The sequence below is a fragment of the Falco punctatus genome, assembly GCF_963210335.1.
Source record: "Falco punctatus genome assembly, chromosome: Z".
NCBI lineage: Eukaryota > Metazoa > Chordata > Aves > Falconiformes > Falconidae > Falco > Falco punctatus.
Window position 1 is genome coordinate 23,819,109 of NC_137586.1, and position 20,927 is coordinate 23,840,035.

At 38.0% G+C, this 20,927-nt stretch overlaps 1 protein-coding gene across 6 annotated transcripts in view; it reads left to right on the forward strand.

Annotated features, from left to right (window-relative positions):
• Positions 1-7: 7 nt before the first annotated feature.
• NLN (neurolysin) overlaps positions 8-20,927 on the forward strand; it is a 36,166-nt gene continuing 15,246 nt past the window's right edge. For 2 of the 6 annotated variants that reach the window (XM_080372831.1, XM_080372832.1), the window contains exons 1-4: positions 8-171; positions 11,341-11,597; positions 14,042-14,190; positions 19,584-19,727. In XM_080372831.1, the coding sequence (XP_080228957.1) occupies positions 140-171; positions 11,341-11,597; positions 14,042-14,190; positions 19,584-19,727 (582 nt within the window). In that variant the 5' untranslated portion in view covers positions 8-139. Of the gene's footprint in view, positions 172-1,225; positions 1,275-11,340; positions 11,598-14,041; positions 14,191-19,583; positions 19,728-20,927 lie in introns of those variants that run through there. The other 4 variants (XM_080372834.1, XM_080372833.1, XM_080372835.1 and 1 more) reach the window with 3 other exon arrangements.

Consider the following 20,927-nt stretch of genomic DNA (forward strand, 5'->3'; position numbering starts at 1 on the left):
CGGAAGGGGGAGGCGCGCGGGCTGCTCGGTCGGTAGCGGCGGGAAGGGCGTGGGGAGGTGGCGGCGGAAGCGGGTGCGCGGGCCCGCGGCGGTAGCGGTAGCGGTGCTGGCCCGGCCCCCCTCCCCGAGCCCCCTCCCCATGCTGGCAGCGTGTGCGGGCGCGGCTCGCAGGTAGGCGCGGGGCGGGAGGGGGCGCCTCAGGGCCCGGCGGCGGGCGGTGCCTCAGGGCCCGGCGGCGGGCGGTCTCTGGGGCGAGCGCCGCCCGACTGGAAGCCTCCTACAGCCGCCCGCGGCTGACGGGCGGGACCTCGTCCCTCGGGGGAGCCGGGCTGGGGCCGGACGTCCTGGCTGAGGCCCGTGCGGCCGCGCCGCGGGGAGAGCTGTCGGGCGGCTTCGAGGAGAGAAGCGCCCGCTGGCCGGCGGTGCGGGGCGGTGCGGTGCGGGCCGCGGGTGTGCGGGGCGTGCGCCGGGGCCAGGCAGACAATAGGACGGGAAGCGTGACGGTCTGGGGGGTGTGAGGCCTCAGCTCCCAGCGTGTTTCCCGCAGTCCGCCTTCCCTGAAATAACCTTCGTAACGTACCGCTGCCGGGGGCGGGGCGGGGCCGGCGAGGGCTCTGCCCTGCGGTCCCTGCACCGGGTGTTCAGAGGTACCGCTGGAGGAGCGGGCAGGGGAGCAATGGCTGCGGCGGCGGGGCCCTGCAGCGCGCGGCGTGGGGGGCGACGCCGGGCGGTGTGCCTCACGTAGCTTTACGGAAAGGGGTGTCACTATTTCAGCATTACATGAGGGGTGGGACGGCTGCAGATGCGTTACCGAAGGCTTTTAACAATAAAGGATTAAGCTCTGTAATGAATACTAGCTCTGAACGAACCCAGAAAACCCGTGTAGAAGGCGGCTTGTAGGCAGTTCTGGACGGACTAGACAAATGAGCACTGGAGAAATTGAGAGGGCAGAGGAATATAAGCAAGGGACCAGATTTAATAGGAAACATGGAAATAGTAGGAGGGTCACAATGTAAATGCGTTGTGGTAATGAGAATGGAGTTGAGTTTGAGCATAAAATGAAGAAGATGGTTACCTCTTATGGACCTTTGAGAAATGACAGTTGTGTGCTTACTGCATAAAATACACCGGTTTTGTCCTATTTCACAGCCTTTGTTCAGGTCGTGTTAGGATTGAGGGGTACTAGCAGTTAGAAAATAAGATCCAGAACCTTTTCTTTTTATAGGGCTCCTGCTGTTGTAAATCGATTGACCAGTTTACAGTTTTCAAGTAAGGTACACAACTATTTTCTTTTCCTAATATACATTTGCATCCTTTTTATATAGTCATTTTCACTGTTGTCCATATTTCGTGTTTACTGTCCTTGTTAGTCCTATAGATTTTTCCAACAAAAAGAAGGAAAGAAAGGAAAAGAAGGATGGAAGTTTTTTTTTTTCTTTAGAAAAAATTAAAAGGTCTATCTTTTTGCAAGTTGCATTTGGAAACTGAAGGTACCTTCTTCTTAAGTAATAATAAAGTATTTGATATTGATTTAAATATCTTTTTCACCACTTGTTGTAAGTACAGCAGGAAATGGTCACTGTACTTTGTTAATGTTAAAAAATTTTCCATTAATACCTTTTTATATTGAAACAGCTTCCTAAAACTGTTTGATCTCCTCCTGGGTTACGTCAGAGGTAAGGGGGGGGGGGGGGGCAGGGGGAATTGGTACCTGTTCATTCTTTCCATTCTCTTCATGATTGTATACATCTCTGAAGTACTTCCTCTGTGTTTTTGTTTTATTTTGGGGTTTTTGTCCAGTCTGAAGAATCCCAGCCTAGTTACTTGTTCTTTGAATGGAGTCCATTGCTTACTGCAGCTGATCATTACTAACTTGTCATGCCTTGGTTGAACAGAAAAAGGTTTCAGCAGGTGGGAGAACAGAAGACAGCAGAGTTTGTAATTGTTGGGAGGATCAGATTTGCACATAGTATGTTTGTGCTTCATGGTGTTACAGACTGGTATAATGAATCTGTGTTTTGTTCTGTTCTGCCTCTACTAAATCCTACCCTTGCCTGCTTTTCAGCTGCTTCTTGGCTGATGTTTTTGTTAAACCGTTAGATCTCCAGAATGTCTGGATCAGCTCACAGCTCATCGCTGTGTATGTAAAGTCAGAAGTGTGTGCCATTTCACAGTAATTAAGACTGAAATTCACTTTGTTAGTGGTTTTAAACTTTACTCCATGTTGTGACATCCTTTCACATATTTTTGTGGCTGCCTTTAGTACACTGTGTTATCATCAGTAAATTTTGTCACTTCATCTGTCTCACCTTTTTGTAGATCAGATATAAATATGTGAGAGAACAGAACCCAGCATGGAACCCTGCAGGGCTCCACTGGTAACCTAGTTCCATTCAGGAAAATGAGCAGCCATTTCTGTTTCTGTCTTAGCTTTTAACCATTTACCCATAAGAGGATAGCCCTTCTCATCTCACAGCAGCATGGTTTCTTTAGAAACTTTTGGTCGACAGCCTTTGAAAATCAAATCTATTTTATTAACTGATCTATGTCTGTTGTGACTTCTTCAAAGAATTCCCGTAGATTTGTGAATCTAGGATTTCCCTCTGTAGAGGAGACTCTTTTACTGTACATGTTACATGTATTTAGATTAGGGAAGGCGAGGTGAGGATGGGGTGAATGACACTTGTCTCTGCGCAAAATATGATTGGGTGTGCATGTGTTCATCATACCATTCCTAAAAGAGTTCAGTCTTTAACAAAGACACTTTTTATTTCTACTGTAGAAGGAGTGAAATTCTTGGCCATACTTACCATGCTGGAACAATCTTTCACATAGCCTGGAACCAGCCTGGGAAGTACTCAGTGTTCTTAAGTCAATACTCACTCAAAAGCCAGAGCAGAAAGCAGGTTTCATTTGCTTGCCTAATTCATGGTGTTGAGCAGGCACACTGTAGCACAGAGTGCGTTTGGCATTTTGCAAGCGTTGAACTGACCACAGCATGCTATAACGCACCACGTTCCCAAGAAGAAGTGATTTAAAATGGTGCAAGTAAGTGAGATTAGGTCATCATCTGCCATGAAAGCATAGTTTTCCACCTAACTAATCATGGCAAAGAACATTTCTCAGTGCCTTGACTTAAGACTTAAGATCAATGGGAAATCAAAGGGTATTTCCATGGTACAGGCTGAACTAATGAACTGAGTGTAAATCAAAGAAAGCTTTTGTGTTCACAAACCCTCCTCAACAGTTTTCTGTCTTGCAGCACAATTTCTTATTCAGTTGGAGTCAACAAGCTGTTTTTCATGCGTAAACTGATTGCATTCAAGTACTGAACTATCCTGACAGTAATAGTGTGTAGTGTTTGCACTAAATAACATGCACTTTACCTGCTGTTTATTGCAGGCATGATAGATAAATGGTAGATGCTTATACAGCAGCACCTGAGAGCTGTAAGGCCTTAAATGCAACATTTTTTTCCACTGTGTTTCCATGGTTCACCTGATGGTAGAATTAAACAATAAGATAAAACCAGTAAGATAACCCTAATGAGCACCTCCTCCATCAAATTAAGTGTAGTACACTTAGTGTTTGCATGTGAGTGTTGAAAAGTCTCTCAACTTTCTTCCTAAGATCATCCAAGCAAGTTGTGATGTGATGGACTTTTGCTGTAACACAGAATGGGTTCAGTTCACGGTATGGGTTTGAAGCCTAGTTTAGCAGTACTAGTAATTTTGGGTTTGGTTGGGGTTTTTTGTTTGTTTGGGTTTTTTTTCTAGAACAATACATACCATAATTTTAGAGATCAGACACTCCACAGAAACAGTATCCTGACACTTCTGTGTGTTCCACTCCAGACTACTGTGTGGAAATCACCCCCTCATGTCAAAGTCAATCAGACCAGTTTCCAAAATCCTGTTGTTTAAAGACTGTTGGAGGGAGCTAAGGGGAAAAGGAGAGAATATATGTAATTTGTAACATGTTATGCACATGTATGAGTTCCTGCTTAAGGTCTGGATTTTCTGTTAGCTGCTGCAGAGCACCTTTTTCACTTACTTTGCTGTTGATGTTAATTCTGTTGTTAATTCTGCTGTCTAATTCTGATGTTGATTCTGTCAGAGAAACCAGTTAACATCTTTTGCCAGATAGAAAAGTCACAAAAGCAGCACTGAGGGTAATGTATGTATGAATAAAGACTTTAAAATGTTTGTATAACTTGTAGTTTTTTGACTCTTTCACATTGATCTGAACAGCTACAAGTGTATATTATTAGAAGCATACCAAATATAGAGTGTACAGTGAATTACTTTGCAGAGAATGCTTTTTTTTCTGAAAAGTGTAGTGACAGAATTAATTGTTTAGTTCTATTCCTTCAAATGCAGCTTAAGAAAAAAAAACACCAAAACAATCTATAGTGGTGGTTATGGAGCTTTAAATTAGGAAGTACTTAACTTGCTATCCTTTTGCTGTAGTGAGAGCTGTCCATGCCAAACACAGTTGTGACACAGAGCCAAGTACTTTTTAAGGGAAATGGCCCAGGAATTCAAGGCATGTATTTACTGTTCCTTACACAGTCAAGAGCCAAACAGATGAAAGGACTGAGAAGTGAACTGTAACAAGGATTTCAAATATGTTTGTCCAGCAGGAAAAAGTGATGACTTATATTGTAGGGCTGTAGACTCATTCCTGTGGCTCAATTGTAATAATGTTGCGCTGTGATTAGCTTTGAGCTATTTAACTGTACTTTGCTTGTTCTGTCTTGGATTTTCCCACACCGCACCACCCCTTCTTGTTTTGGCCTTGTGTTACTCTGTCCTCTGCTTTGTTTGATTTTTGGCCTTGCTTTACTATAAAATATACAATTACTTGTCTGAAGGTGTAAGTCAAAACTGAAACAACATGGAGAGGTATTTAAAATCCAAGAATTAAGGATCTCTAAATAATACAGTTTTTAGCCTGTTAAATTTCTGTCATAAAATCCATCCTGAGAACATAGACTGACTGCACTGTCTCTTAGGTTATATTAGATGCTGATGAATACTCATGGTGGTTTGTTTCTGAGATGCTTTTTAACTTCTTCATTTAAAGAAAAAGAAAAATTCTACTCCATATGAGGCTTGACTGTTACAAAGCTTTGCTTAAACCATGCCTATCTGCTGTCATTTATATATGCTTTGTAGCACTTGAGTCTTACTTCAGGGAAATGCCAACATATGGCATATTATTCAATTATTAAATAATTTGTCCTGAAGCAAACTGTCTGTTTTTATATTGCCTTAATGGGACATGTCTAGTTTTTTTAGTTTGTGGGTTTTTTTTTAACAAGGCCGCTAGGAGGAGTCAAAACATTGAGACCCTGTGAGCATCGATTGCGGAACGTAGTGAGTATGGTCTTCACTTACTCAATGCTGGCTTCCAGCATGCAGCGTTGCTTCTTCTGCAGCCTGTAGGATTAGGAAGTGTTATTTAACTGAGATCTGCTGTTTCAAAAAAGAGACCAAAATGATCGCACTGTTCTCAATTTTAATTTGGTAGCTTTTACAAAGCTTCATATAGTAAATTATGGACTGAAAAAGTTGTTCATTGTGATTTCCAAATCTGCCCTTATTTATATCCATAGGAATGTCCCCTGAAGTATACATGTAGTGCAGCAAGAAAAAACTTAACTGTATTTATTTACTATTAGAGTATTAAAAAATGAGAAGATTATAAAGTTGTCTGAATTTGAGACCCTCCTCTCTATGTCTTTCTTTCTCTGTTCTTAAAATCTTGGCTGCCACTTTACCCCTGAAGGTGTGATCCCACATCTTTTGTCAGCAGAAGATACGGTTTTTCATTCTACATGAAGGTGATACACTGATTTTTGCATGGCTACATGGAACTGGCAGATTTATTAGCAAGTACAATAAACTGGTCTGTGTTTATGTTTCCCAGAAACACATTTGTTACAGACTTCATTCTGTAAAATTATACCTGTCATTGTAACTAATACTGTTTAGGTGAAGATTAATTTGAAAACTGGAAGTTCCATTAAAGAGTCTTGGGTGGAATCATAGATAATCTGTAATATAATCAGATTTAAATGAGGCAGAAGGCTTAAATCTTGACTGTATTATAAAATGATTATCAGTAGTAGGAGCATATTGTGGACAAGCTTACACGTTTTTGTGTTTGTATTTTCTAAAGCTGGTACTCTTTTTTTGCTGCTTCTGCTTCACAGGTTGTGGCTTTCTTGTTTTATTTTAATAGTATTAATGGAACATGCAAACAGAGGGTTGCTTGGAATGTTCCAGTCACAGAAAATGTTTATAAACAAAACTAGACTTACATAAATGTTTAATACTTTTAAAATACTGCATGAGTTAAAAATCAGTCTGCAAATTCAATTGCTTTGTTTGTCTTCGCAGCAGTTATATTGGCCCCTGTATTGCCTTAATAGAGTATTATAAAGGTCCTTCTCCTTTCTAAAATCAAATCAAATTTAAATTTTCCAGATGCAGCAAGTTATCAAATTGTAGATTTCTTGGTAAAATAAATGACCTGGCATTCTAGCAAAAATAGCAATGATGGCAGTCTGTAACTAGAAGCTTTGTTTTCTAGTTAAAAATCCTCTTTTAGAAGTAGCTACTAAGATTTTAAGTTGTTATTCACCTTACACTGCTTTTGGTAGAAATTATCATTCTTACTCCTTTTGGAATTGGCAGATTATTTTTGTGGAAATAATTTCTGTGTGATATAATTTTATCCATAATTTGTGGAAACAGCTACTTCTATAATACTTCTTATTGTAGCTGAAAGTCCAGATTAAACCTTGTGTGCCTTTCCTCCTGAACTTACTGTAAGTGGATGAAGCGTGCACAAATGCATAATATATTTCTGTTTGTCCTGTATGTCATTCCACTGACATTATTAGATGCCATAGGGCTCATCCAAGAAAAAGGCCAGTGCAAGCTGCCAACAGAGGCCGGTTAGATATTCATAGTAAAAATGCAATGTAAATAAAGTGCTTTAATTTTGAAGGACCTTGCAGGAACATAGGGACTAGAAGGGACAACTGGAGCGATCAAGTCTAGTCCTGTGCTACCTTAGGTAACCAAGTAATATAATCCATTTTATAAGCTGGTCAAGGTCCATGTTATAAATAGAGGTGTTTTCAATTCCTGGTGCTTAATGGGCAGCTGTTTCAGAATCTCACTGCCCTGAAAGTTACAGATGTCTCTTAAAATTCTAGCTTACATGTATTCCTGACCGATTTATTTTAATTTTTCCTATATGTCAGTATTGCCTCAGCATCAAGAACCCTTTCCACTTTGGAACATTTAAATGGTATGCTTAATGACAGCAATCATCTTGAAACTTCTTTTGCTAATGTGTTTCATGTATGTTTCTAGCAGTAGTGCAGGCTTAATTTTATATATATATTTTATATATATATATAATTAAAAAAAGAGGTGGCTATTGACACTTTTGATCCTTCATTTAGGCCAGCACAACTGTTTTGAAGTCACTCATAATATAGATGATGGAACTGATAAGCTGAAAAAAAGCTGTCCACCCCCTGCATATTTTTTGGTCCACTTTATTCACCTGTATACTGACTCTTTTTGAAGTATGTCCCTACCAACAGTTATGTTGCTGTCATTGACAGAATGGTGTACAGGGGTAGAAATGAGCAGCAGAAGGAGGAATGGGAAGAAGAATATCTTAAGGCAATACTCCTGCTAGACATGAACCTTATCCTTAAGCCAGGCTTGTTTAGACACATCTACTGTTCTGTACTGCACAAAACTGAGTGTAATACCTGAAATGGCTTGAACTAGTCAGTTCAGGCATTAGCAACAGCCTACCTGTGGCCCCATAGGGTAACTGCAGTATACATGTAACACTATTTAAAGGCCTACATTTGTTTAGCCTTCTGTCTAATTTAAACTGAATCAGCCTCTGATTGCTCAGTCCAAGCAATGGTTGGCTCTTCTATAATGTTGCTACCATTTACCAAAAGCAAGCCTAAAATAATAATTGCATCTTGTTGGTTCAGTTGCTGTTTGAAGAAAGCCATTTGCTGCTGCATCTGGTTCCTAACGTTATTAATAGAATTTATTTTCCAGTTTATATCTGGGAAGTTAAAGTTTCACTCAGTGATACAATTTACTGTAATATTTTCTCTCTAATAACATGCAAAGTGTAGTTGCAGGGCATTTTTGAAACATCCTGTTTTAGCTGTACTTTTCTTTCTTGTTTCGTTATAATCTATTTAATCTTTCATTTTGGCCTTATTTTTGTTTCTTTCTTGAACAAGCAAGATCAAGTTAGTTAATTACAAGTTTTATTGCGGCAGATACATGGAGTTTGGAGGATTTATTTATAGTTTTATGTAGACGAAGTATGAAATACTAAGCCATGAAAGAAATGCCCAAGATTTCACCTATGCATATAGTTTTACTTGCATGTTGTTATTTGTTAATCTGATGTTAGTTACCTTGGCCCTAAGTACAATCTGAGTGACTGGTAGCAAGATAACACATGTCTTTAAATGGTTATTTGAAGATTTGTATGTAGTAATTGGTTTTACGTGAAATCTTGCATTACAGTTTTTGAAGGCCCACCTTCATGTGGTCAATTAGAAAGACTTCCAGGTCTTTCTGTTTGTATTGCCTTTGTTAATCTACATAAATGACTGCTTCCTTGTGTCAGCAGGGGGAGACAAGGTATGAACGCTTCAAAACTAGGCATTTCTGTGCTTTCCTGTCTTAACAGATAAGACAACCACTTGCTAGTATTTATGACAGTCACTTATGCAGCTGTCAAATTTCTATTCCTCCACACAAGTAGCCAACTAAGATCAGATGGCATCTTTTTTTGGTATTTAAAAGTAATGCTGTGCATTCAAGTTCATGAAGTTGGTCCAACTTTATTAATTAAACTTGTTGGAAGGTTGAAATTAATATAATCTGTTTGACTGAGTGTTTGTTTCTGATAATATGTAGTTGGTCAGTGACAGGGCTGTGTTTTCTACGTGTCTAGGTGAAGGTGAATGAATGACAGAAGGCTGTAGGTTCCATTTAAGAAAGAATACCTGCTTCATATCCTGCACTTTAGCATAGCTGTCAGCTTTTATGATCAGGCTGTTGTGCTTTTTTGATTCTATTTTATTTTTACCTTATTTTGGTGCATTTCATATCCTTCCTGATGATCTCAGGGGGCAGGGTAGAGTTCAGAGCCTTGAACCTACTTTTGAGGACGTTCCCCTTCAGCTCCTGTGAGGTTCTCCAGAGTTGCACTAGCAGTGTGTGAAAAAACTAGACATATGGCAGTCCAGTGGGAAGCTGTTCATAAATTAATGAAGTACTATTCTTTAGTGGATTTGTAGATTCAGGGTAGAATTCAGTGGTTTTGGGGGATGCGAAACTAATGCATTCTGAGAACGCTAATACTTAGCTATTTGCTTTCATGAAAGCCACTTCATTTGTGATAAACTTCTGAGATTCAGAGTTTCAGTAGTCCAGTGGAGAAGCTACCTAAGGCATTAATGTCGGAACTGAGTTGGTATTGGAGAGATACAACAGGGGTGGAAGGAATATTCTTTATTCAGGCTTCGTTTTCAGAGTTAAATCATCAATATACTAGGCATTGATGTTCCTTTATGCCAGTAGAAGGGAAAAGTGAACATCTTGCCTACACACTGGTATGGGATGCTTTGAAAAAACTGTGGTAACAAGGAAAAAAAATCTCAACGCATAGATAGAAATGTTGTCTTGCATAAAAATAATTTTGGCTAGGCTATTTCTAGGTAGTTCCTCTTACAGATGAGTGAGACTTTTAAACAAAAAGTCTTACCTTCAAACAGAAGCCCTGCATGTGGCTCTTTTCAGATTGTTTGCATTTCACTCTTCTGCTTTGTGTTTCCTTCAGGCTAAAATTGCCTGTCCTTCTATGCATGCTCTCTGAATTGTATGCCAAAACCTATCTGAGCACTTAGGCACATACCAGACTGGTTTTGCAATAAAATTAATAGAGGTACAGTGGCTAGCATTAAGAGAAAAAGGTATTTCATGTAAAATAGTGTTAGGTAAACTTTCCTTTTACTAGCAGGCTCTCTGTGTGTGTTCTTGTATTTCTTTAGATATGGTTGAAAGTTTTAAGTTTTCATTATTACCATAGCAACATGTGATTATTATGGTTTTTTAAAATTATGCAACTGAAATGGGGAGGCTGATAGTCTCTGCCAGCCAGAGATCCTCCTATGATGCTGCTATGATCCTTCTATAATACTAAACATTGCAGCAAGTTTTACTCCTTGAATGTGAACTGTCTTTTAATTACTATCAGAATATGATCTTCCTCAGCAACTATTTCATATAGAAATGAACTATTAATATAGTCACCAGGTGAGTATCTTGTTGACTGTGTGGATTTCTGTAAACCCCACTTTATAGTCAGTTGCCTGTATCTGTGTCCTTCTCCTTCATACAAGCAGGCTGAGAGTTTTTTGTTGGGGTGGAAGGGTAGAAGCCTGTATTTCTGAAGCCAGTATGTTCTTAACTTGTATTTGGAGTAATTGCTCCAAGTCACTTTTTTTTTTTAGTATTGTCAAAAAGATTAGTGAAAAGGCAGCCATTGATTGTACAGCACGCTAAGATCAGTTGGATATGTAAATTTTTCTGTTAGCTAAAGCTGAAATATAGTTGACATACAATCAGAATTAATAGTACATAAATTACAGTAAACTTATGTACCTTTTCTGATGATAGAGTAAAACTGTCTATTTAAAATCCAGAACAATTAAAGGAATAAATTTTTAAGTGAACAACAACTAGAAGTTTTCCTCTCATGGCATATTGTGGCAGGCATCCTGTAGGTATAAAACTCTTTGTTATAGTGAATGTGACCAAATGACTTTTTCTGTGTCTTGTTTTATGCATCTTTACAGTTCTTGGTCTTCATAATCTACAAATCACTATATGGGGTTTATTCCTTATTTAAAAAATGCAAATGCTGTCTCTTTCTGTAGTTTCAGTAACTGTAATTCTGTTTCTCTTAGAAGATTGAATAGTAACTTAATTTCTCTGGTTTTGTCAATACCAAAGTTTCTATCCCTGTCTGCACTTAGTCATCCTTTAGATGGAAAATGCAGAAAACAGACCTCTGATTTATTTAAAATTAGACTGAACTGATAAGGGTAATGGCTGTGTATGGTCCTGTTGGACAAGCTATGGCTCTAAAAAGGACTGTTCTTGCTTCTAAAAATGTTCTTTAAGGTCGGTTGCCTTTTTTTTAATGTTTACTGTAAACTACCTCTTGAACTCGAATCTTGCTATATAAGGATATTTTTTATACTTTCAGGTCCATTGGGCCACGGCTTATGCTGAGAATGACATTAGGAGCAGAAATTACTAGCCAGCTGAAGGCTTCTTCGTACATAGCATCAGGCCAAAACCTTTTGAGATGGGACTTGTCACCAGAGCAAATTAGAACAAGAACAGAAGAACTAATCAGGAGGACAAAGCATGTATATGACAGTGTTGGGATGCTTGATATTGGAGAAGTAACACAAGAAAATACTGTACGGGCCTTGGCAGATATAGAAATGGAATATGCAGGTTAGTGTATGTTTTCTGTGATTCTTTCCATAGGGTATTCCATCTGTGCATAAAGAAACAATGAGGAAAGATAGTTGTTGCTTACAATTCTGATTCATGTTGTTCTTGTTTAGAATGTGTAGCGGCCTCTCAAGGGTCCTCTACTCACAATAATCTTTCAGAACCTCCCAGCAGAATCTAACATGATCAGCTACAAATTTCTGCTGCTTTATTCTAGAGACAAAAATAAGGATTAGCAAAAAACTATGCTCCTTGATGCATGCTGAAAAGTGCATTGGTCACCTGTTTTCTTTTTGCATGTGTAGCCCCACAGTTTATTTTCTTCTCCAGCTCTGTACAGCTGCTAGGGGGTGCTTGTCGTAAGCCTAGTATACTCAAACCTGATAATCAGTGCTTTTTTCAGACACTACAGAATCTGAGACAAGCTAGTTAAATGGAATGATGGAAAGGTTGGTAAGCTCCTAGTGTAGAAGATGTGATGGTTGAGAATGGGGAAATTTTTGAAAGAAGACTGCTTTACTTCATCGCTTTTACATTATGGCCTGCAAGGCCTTGAAGAACCCAGGGAGAGGTGTTGGTCATGCAGTCACATCTAGATTGTTCTGAATGAATTATCCAGACATGCCAATAAATGGATGGGGCTTAATGGTCAAACACAGGTCATTCAGTTAATTTGTTAATAATTATCAGTCAGAGGAGAAAGGAAAAATAAAAATGTGTTTTGGGTGGCTTTGTTTCGAAAAACCTATCAAATGGTGGCTTCATGACTCTCAAAAAGTAGTCAGTGTAACAAAATGTCAAGTTCCCTTAAATCCTCTGAAAAAATCTTTGATAGCAACAGAAGTGCTGAAAACAGCCACCTTGGCCTGGAGCAAAATCTTTGCCTTGTGAAAAAGAGTAGCCTGTAGCTCAAATGATTGTACTGTAATATTAGTCTGGTTTTCACATTACTTAGAATTACAGTTTAGGCACATCCATTGAGTTGACTGGAATTGATGCTGGCAGAAAGGCTGAGTAGTCTTAATCCATACAGCTTCCTGTCAGATTCAGTTTTAATTGTATCAGTGTATTTGGTGTAATTATTTTAAGTCTTTTCACCAAGGTATAAAACTCTCTGCTTTAAATTAAATTAGAAGGAAAATCTATATGTCATTCAAAAAACAGTGGCCATCAGCTTCCCAGCACAACCACCGAGATTTGCATCTTCCAAGATATACTTTTTTCTCTACATGCTATTGCAGTAGTGGGTCATATTTAAGCATTTTAATGCTAATCTTCAAAGCTGTATGTGAAATTAGCATGAATTACCTGTGAAACAGCCCATGGCATATGATAAGGATGTATTACCACAGCAAGACTTCCATTAGAACCTTGGATTTTTAAGGCCTCTGTGTCCCTTTCTCAAGTACATGAAAGACCTACCCCTGTAATTGGAACTTATTATCTGAAAAGACACAGATGACAACAGGCCTTATATTTCACTTGGAAGCTGCCAAAACTCACTTCATCATTTTGAAATATCTTGGTATGAGGACAGGGAGTGGTGGGGAGGGGGGAGTTTCCTGTGGACTTCAAGAAGAACTATATGCCCATATTTGCATTCCAAAGGTTTTTCAAGCTGAGAGCATCTCAGGGTTTGATAAAACAGCTACAGATTACATAAAATTATAAAGCTTTAAATCATCCTAAAAGGTTGTTACTCTAAAGTGTGCTTTTGGGAGGTGGAGGTTGGTTAAATTGTAATTGGTTTTGAATTAAATTAATTCAGCTGGTCATAACAGTTCTTTTCTATTTAAGGATTTTTATTCAATGTCATTAGAAGATGCAATATTCCTTTAATAAGCAAGGACTTATTTAATCTCAAAAATGTAATCTAAAAAAGTACTATTACTCAGCTTCTGATCTCTAGAAGTTCAGAATACATAAACAGCATCTTCTGTGTTTGCCTTGTTGTTTCCTAAACACAGAAGAGAAGATGGATATTTGACACTGTTCTCATAATAATGTAAAAAATAGTTTTAGGACAGATGGGCCTGTTTGAAAGATTTGGAGCTTTTCACTTTAAATGCTAACATGGAAGCACCTGTGCCAGCTATGAAACAACGTCGGTCTGCACTTACTAGTAGTTCATCTTTCAAAAATCATGTATCATATTTATACATCTTTCAGTCAATTTTGTAGAAGTTGATGAGATAGTTGGGCTTGGGTAATAGATAGTTGCTGTAGAATGTTTATTTGTTATAATGATGTGCAGTTTTGTTGTTTCATGTATTCATTTTTACATTTTTCGTAGTCACTTTTTTTCAAGCCTGATCTGAAGTGTCAGGTTGTTTTGGGTGCTTGTTCCTTATGTCTTCTGTAAATATCGGAAGCGGGGCAAGTTCCTTATCCTTAAAGCATTTCTAGCCTCTGTGTTAAGTGTTCATTGCCTTTTATTTAAACAGTGGAAAGAAGCATGTTGGATTTTCCCCAGCATGTCTCACCTGACAAAGAGGTACGCTTAGCAAGTACAGAAGCTGACAAAAAGCTTTCTAATTTTGATGTGGAGATGAGCATGAGAGAAGATGTGTTTCAGAAGATTGTTTATTTGCAGGTAAATCACAATGATATCTGCATAACATGTGGAAATATAGATGAAATTCCAGCAGTGAAAAACTTTTCTCTAAAGAAATTAGTACCCACAGCACTTTTCAAGATCCTCATCACTGTGTGTGTTTCCTCTGTGTCTGTACCAGTCAAATCGTCCTAGTGGGACACAGCTGTACAAACAGGCTGTCGTTCCACAAAACATTAAGCCACTGTAACTTGTGGCTCCCGCTCTTTGTTTCTCATGACTAGGTGTCTGTATCCTTCTGCCCTCAATTGCAATAGCTTTGACTTTTGTCTCATCTTCCAATAAGCTGGTACAAGGAAGTTAAACTAGCAGAACAAAACCCATCAGGAAAAATAAAATTGTTTTCTACTGGTTGAGCTCCCTGAACTGCTTTGCCCCGAACATCACCAAGGAGGGGAGGAAGAAAAGAGGCAATATAGCAGTGTATTTGGGTTGGCTTATACTACTTTTGCATTTTTGTCCAAAGTTGTCCTTTATTGAAATTGTTGAGAATTTACAATTTTAAACTATAGTTTTGTGTCATGAAAGTTAATGAGAATGTATAACTGGGAGTAACCTCTGAAATTAACTCTTTTGATCTGCTAATTATAGACAGCGATGTTGTATACTCTTCCTCATATGTTGCTTAAGCCTCAAAAGAAAACCAAGTCCAAAGATACGTTTACTGTTGAACTAGTTTCTACCCCTTTTGTGTTTCTGTTTAGCTTCCCTTCTAATTGAGCACCTACAGGTATCTTGTATTCTTCATTTGTACTATTTATTTTCTAGCTCAAACAAGAACATTTGGTTTTGTTCAAATGCATGTAGTAATGTATTTACATTTAGTAAGAATTTTCCAAAAGTGTGATTTAAAGATAATGCAAGGAAGCTATCTAATGTGAAAACTGAAATGTATACGTTTGTCAATGCTTCAGACATGAATCTTTCCTTTCAACCCCATCAATTTTTAACCTTCATGTGATACTGATAATATACTGGAGACCTATTCCTTGGCATATTCTTTGTGTTTTTTGCAGTGTTGACTGGGAAGCAGAATAATATTTGCAGCACTTTATTAAAGTGCCTTCTAATACCATTATCTTCTATTGCTGTGGTTTTTAGTCACATTTTCAAGTGTTCTCCTCTAGCTGGATATTTTTGTTTATGTGTTTAGAGGTATTTAACAGCCCCATTTTGAGGACCTTCTGTTGGTGTTGGCAGATAGTGCCTTATGTTGATTTTTTTCCTGCTCTGTTGCTACTAATTAAATTATTTGGTATGTATTATTCGCTGTGATTTTCCCCACCCTCCAGTATAGTATACACTGATACATTTAGGGCTAATCTGCCATATCTGTGTATCTATCTATTTTTAATTTACAGGAATTTCTGATAGTAGCTAGTGAAAACTGATTGCTGTTATTTGCTACTATTACTTTTGTATAGTCTTTGGGTTTTTTTAACTTTCTTATTTGGTGCTTTCCTTCTTCATTTCCCTTTGCAGAAATACTTGGCTTTTGTAATAGTTACAACCACTGCTTAAATCTCCATTTAATTTTTTTAGAGCTTTTCCTTGGCTTAACTGCAGCATGTTTTAGTATTAGTTTTCCAAAGATGCAACCTCTGAGTTTATATCAACTTCATAATGATGATGGAAGTAGTAGAAGTTTTTGCTGTAGAACAGATGTGAAAATGCCAATAGTGCCAGACCGATCAAGTCTTGCTATTTCCAAATGACTAATACTTGTTAACTTTTGCTAAATTTCTAATACTTTCTCCTATTAGAAACTCTCAGCTGAAAAGTCAGGTTCCAGGAGCACATGATAAAAAAAACCCCAAACAAACAAAGGCCTTCCACAAACAGACATGCTTTGCTGAAATCCTTTTGTCAGTTTAAATGAGCTAGTAAAACATTTTTATTAAATTGGGGGTTTCCATGGCCTCACTGAGGATTTAATAGTTCAGGTATATTAATTCAGTTTCTTGATCCTGCACAAGGGCCAGATTAAAATGCAATTAATAGAATGAAGACCCTCACACTCCCATGTTATTTATAATACAGTCAGTCCACTAAAAGATGGTGTGAGTCTGCTTGATCTCAGTGACATCCTGAATAGTTTTGCTACCTTCAATGAGGACTAAACTTTTCTACATTAACAACTGTTCAGTATTCTTTCTAAATTCTGCTTTATTTGAGAATTGTTGATGGTGAAAGATGTGTGAAGTTTTTGTATTTATTAAAACTAAAAAACCTGAAAGTAATCTGGTCTCTTTTCTGTACACGAGGTGAAAAAATTCCTGCATGAATTCATGTTGAATACACTCCTTATCTTCTTTAGAAAACTTATTTTGGGGTTTGCAACTTGGATTAAAGGTGAATTTGGTAGTGAAACCATTTTAGATTTTATTACTCCTAACATCTGCACATGTTGGCTAGCAGGGGCATGCTTAAGAATGTTGCCAATCTTCCCCACCCACATGCCCTCAGGAAACAGCCTGATGTAAACAGCTGCTGCAGGTTTTGTTCACGATATTCTAAGTAGGTTTTTGTTTCTTATTCTGCCTGAAATTTTCTTCATGGAATAAGGTGGTCTGGTTGACCAAAACAAGTATGAAATCCTATACAAAATCATCAACAATGACCATTCTAAAACTTTTGGAAAGTTCCAGAATTTCATGTGTGTACTGTATTTGAAATAAGCACTTCTGTTGTGGAAATTGTTCATTAAGGAAACCCAGGATGACATCAACCATCCTGACCAGATCGAAGTTCAGAGGTGACCACAGAGCACCCTTGGTTCCTGTGCCTGGTAGGCTTGCTTATCCTTAAAGACCTGACAGGTCTTTTTGCATGTGTATCATCCTTAACTTAAGTATGTCTGTGATGCAAGTAAGCTTCACAAAGACTAATATTAAGACTAGAAGCTATTTCACATTGATTTCTTTGTAAGTGTATAGAGAGATGTATAGACATCAAGTGAAGGATGAAGAACACTTAGTTTTCTCCTTTTTCCCAAAAGAACCTTTCTCTCTCTCTTAGCTTTAGGAGTCAATATTCACTGGGTTTAAGGGCTTAAAATTAGTGTTTGTGAATTCCCTTCTTCTGCCTAAAATCTTTGCTGGGTTTTAGCCCAGGAGGCTTTCAGGACCGTGACAGTTCCATGTGCCCAGTGGATGGGCTGGAAGATCCTTCACAATGCCTAAATAACTCACTGAGACTTAGCACAATCCTCTGTCTTCAACTGTTTCTGTAATAAAAGCAGTGTCTTTTTATAGAGATTAGAGTACTTCATTTTTTCCCTCAGCCTTTCTATTTTGCTCTTGCAGCAGAGTTAGCACAATATAAATGTTAATGACATATCTCCGTTTTTCACCTCTATCATTTTGATGTTGTGCTTTTTCTATCATACTAGTCTTAGGTCAGGAAAAAGAACCCTAGAATTGTGCGTTACCCAGTGGAAAAACAATATGTGAAGATTCTGATGCAAATATTTTTGTACTTGGTATCACAGCATTGATACTCCTAGATGTAGTGCTGAGTAGCATAAAGATCTTCATGAAGCTGCAGAACTTCAGGGAGTATTCTTTGCCAGAACAGAGCAGGAAGCCTGAATGTCACATTGGGTAGGGTAACTAGCATTCTTTTTATCTTTGTGTTGGGAAATACTCTGTGTGGATTGGCTTACGCATTTGTCACAAATGAGGGTGGAGATATAAGGTTTCACATGGAGAGGGTGGAGGACATTAGTTTCTTCACTTACTTTCCTCCCAAAAGGAGATTTCCACCATTTACATCCTTTTATTTAAAAACAAACAAAAAAGCAATGGCCAAGTGCTGCAAAAAAGTCATGGCCATGGTGAAGGGTGCACCATACAATCACATGGCTCAATTATCATTGACTTTAGCTGGGTGGTGACCTATAGTAGTTAGGTCATCCTTTTGTGTGTCTATGGATTCTTTTAAAAAATACCTGTAAACAGGGACTATTAAAAAGAAAAAATATTCATCATTCATCATATGACAGTATCAGTAAACAAGTTTAATCTGCATATTGCTTTAGAAAAGTCAGTTTATCACAAAACTAAGGGATTGTCATTTTTCTCACTGGACTTAGAACTTCTTGCATATAGACTATTGGTATATGCCTAAGAGTTTTAGGCACAATTCTGCTAAAGCTAAGCAGTCCTGTTGTAGCATAATGCTACGGGGACTTCTGACTATTTGTGGAGTAAAAAAAATAAAGCTAAACTATTCTATGCTCTTTCACGGATCTAAACCCCAATTTTCCCTAATTTATTAATCTTATATGGAGGGCACTGGTAGGAATAGACATTGTTTATACGTTGTATGGATTATTCTTAAATGACAGTTGGCAAAGTATCTGTTTTGGTTTTTATTCTTATTTTCTCTTCCAATACACCTTACTTTTTCTGTTTAAGGAAGAGAGGTAGTTGCACTGGCAAGTCATCAGTTGACAGCTCTACACAGTTGTGTAACTTTAATAAAATTTGCATGTTTCAACGTCCTTACTTTTCAGAGGTGCTAATCAAGAATTAATTGTATGTAGGTAAGCTGATGAGAGCGTTGTTGAGACAAGTCAGAGCTAGTTCCAACAGCCTCATACTTGAAGGTGAACTTAGATAGAATATGTCCTTTTTAACAACGACTGTAAGTTAATACCCGTATTTAAGTGTTCGCTTTTAGATGAGGGGAATTAAAATAAGAATGTATCCAGCATTATTTTCAGTTAAGGACAAAATGGCATGTTTCTGAATTAAGCAGTTAACACCGTAGTCAGTTTGAAAGATAACCTTCACAGGACTGATCCATGTTCTTTTATGAGTATCTTGTGGGTTAATACTGGTTCCTTTAGGAAATTGCCATTCAAGAATCTTCGTAATGGCATAAACAGACATAGAAATATTGTTTTGTTTCCAGTGGTTGATTTGTTCTGATATGCTCAAATTTTATGGGATCTGGTAACCTTCAGTGACACATCTATCTCTTGGGGTTTTGTTTAATCCGTCTAAGTTTTAAGGTACAGTGTTACTTTATAGCCCTGATTTTCTTCAAGTATGTTTAAGAAAGCTATTTCTACAGAAAAAGCTTAAGTGCCCTGTACTTATAAACTAAAAGGGCTTGATATTATGACAGCATGTAAATGTGCTGAGGTAGCTGGTAAAAGAAAATTACTTTAAACCCATGATACATCAATATAAGAATTCTGTTGTATAAGGTAACTGTTTCTGGAAAGTCCTTCACACTAAAATCCAGGATGTTCCTTTTTTACTATGGTGGCGTTTCTTTAGAACAACTCTGTACAGACCTTTCTAATGCTTGGTATCTTTTTTACACCATGTTGTAAGTTCAATTATTCTGTATTGTCATTTCAGCAAACCTGTGATCCCGAAAATATAAAGCCGGAAACAAAGCGATATCTAGACAAATCAGTTCAAGTGGGAAAAAGAAACGGACTCCATCTTCCGAAAGAAGTGCAGAATGTAAATATGTATGGACTATTAGTTTATAAAGCAAAGGTGACAAACTGTTGAAGGGATGAAATTATGGTTGTGTAGCTGTACTAAGCATATATTGGAACTTTTTGTGCTTTTGGACCTGCTTAATTACTGCTCTGGTCTGTTCTTAGTTCCAGATCCGTTCTTTAAACTTCAATCACCTTAAAGTCTTTAATCTGTTAGATACCCATGATACCCATTGGATAGAAGTGGTATACATCACCTCTCTTAACCTTCTAGAGTAAAAGAAAACCATCTGGAAGAGTTTTGTTATATATTCTGATTACAGAGAATGCCTAAATCAGATAAATTCCTAGCCAAGAGACCTCTCAAAAATGTTATTTGTGAGTTCAAGCTTCAGAAGTATGCATAATCGTTACAAAGACAGAGCTATTTTAATTCCAGTTGTTAACCAATGTTGTAAAATGTGTCCAAGAATTTAATGGTTTGAGTAAAAAAACTTGAGGGAGGTAGCTCAAAGGGAGGACAAGCTGTGCTGAGAAATTTGGCTCCATTAAGGGATGATTTACTGAAGCATATAAAAGCACATGTCAGTTCTGAAAATCATGAAGTAAAATTGTCAGCATCTCAATACTGACATTGTTCTTTTTAAATTCTGAGTGATGTTGTATAACAATCTCAGTTTATGTCTGGAGTAGACTTTAGCCTCTGTAGAAAATGTCATTCTTCATCCACGTCGTTCAGTTAGTGGGAACAGTTTCATGTGTATTTGCATTGCTTAAGGACGATTGGTGCCTTCAAAGGAATTTTGAAATACTTTATAAGGAGACGATAGTTGAATTTAATTTAAGTAACACTTGACTAATGATAGTTTCTGCTGAGTTTTGTATTTGGTGTGTATCATTCTACTGGTAACTACTGTGTTTGTGTGAACTTGACAGTAAGGGGTAGAGTCATACTATAAGATATAACAGAAAATGTTTCAGATAGGTGAATATCAGGATTTTATAATAGGTTTTGGAATGGTCTTGTCTTGTATGGGTATTTTCGTCTTTGTCATATCTGTACAATTCCAAAGGAGTGTTTTTCAGTAGGTGGCATGCATTTGAAATGTCGTCGGTGTGATGACCCTGACCCAGGGTTCCTTGTTGTTTTTGTCAATGATCATTGTCAATTGCTCAGGACCAAAATAAAGATAAAAAGGAGGCTGAGGGAGAGCGAAGTGTGATGCTACCTACAGTGTGTTACTTAATGCTGTTG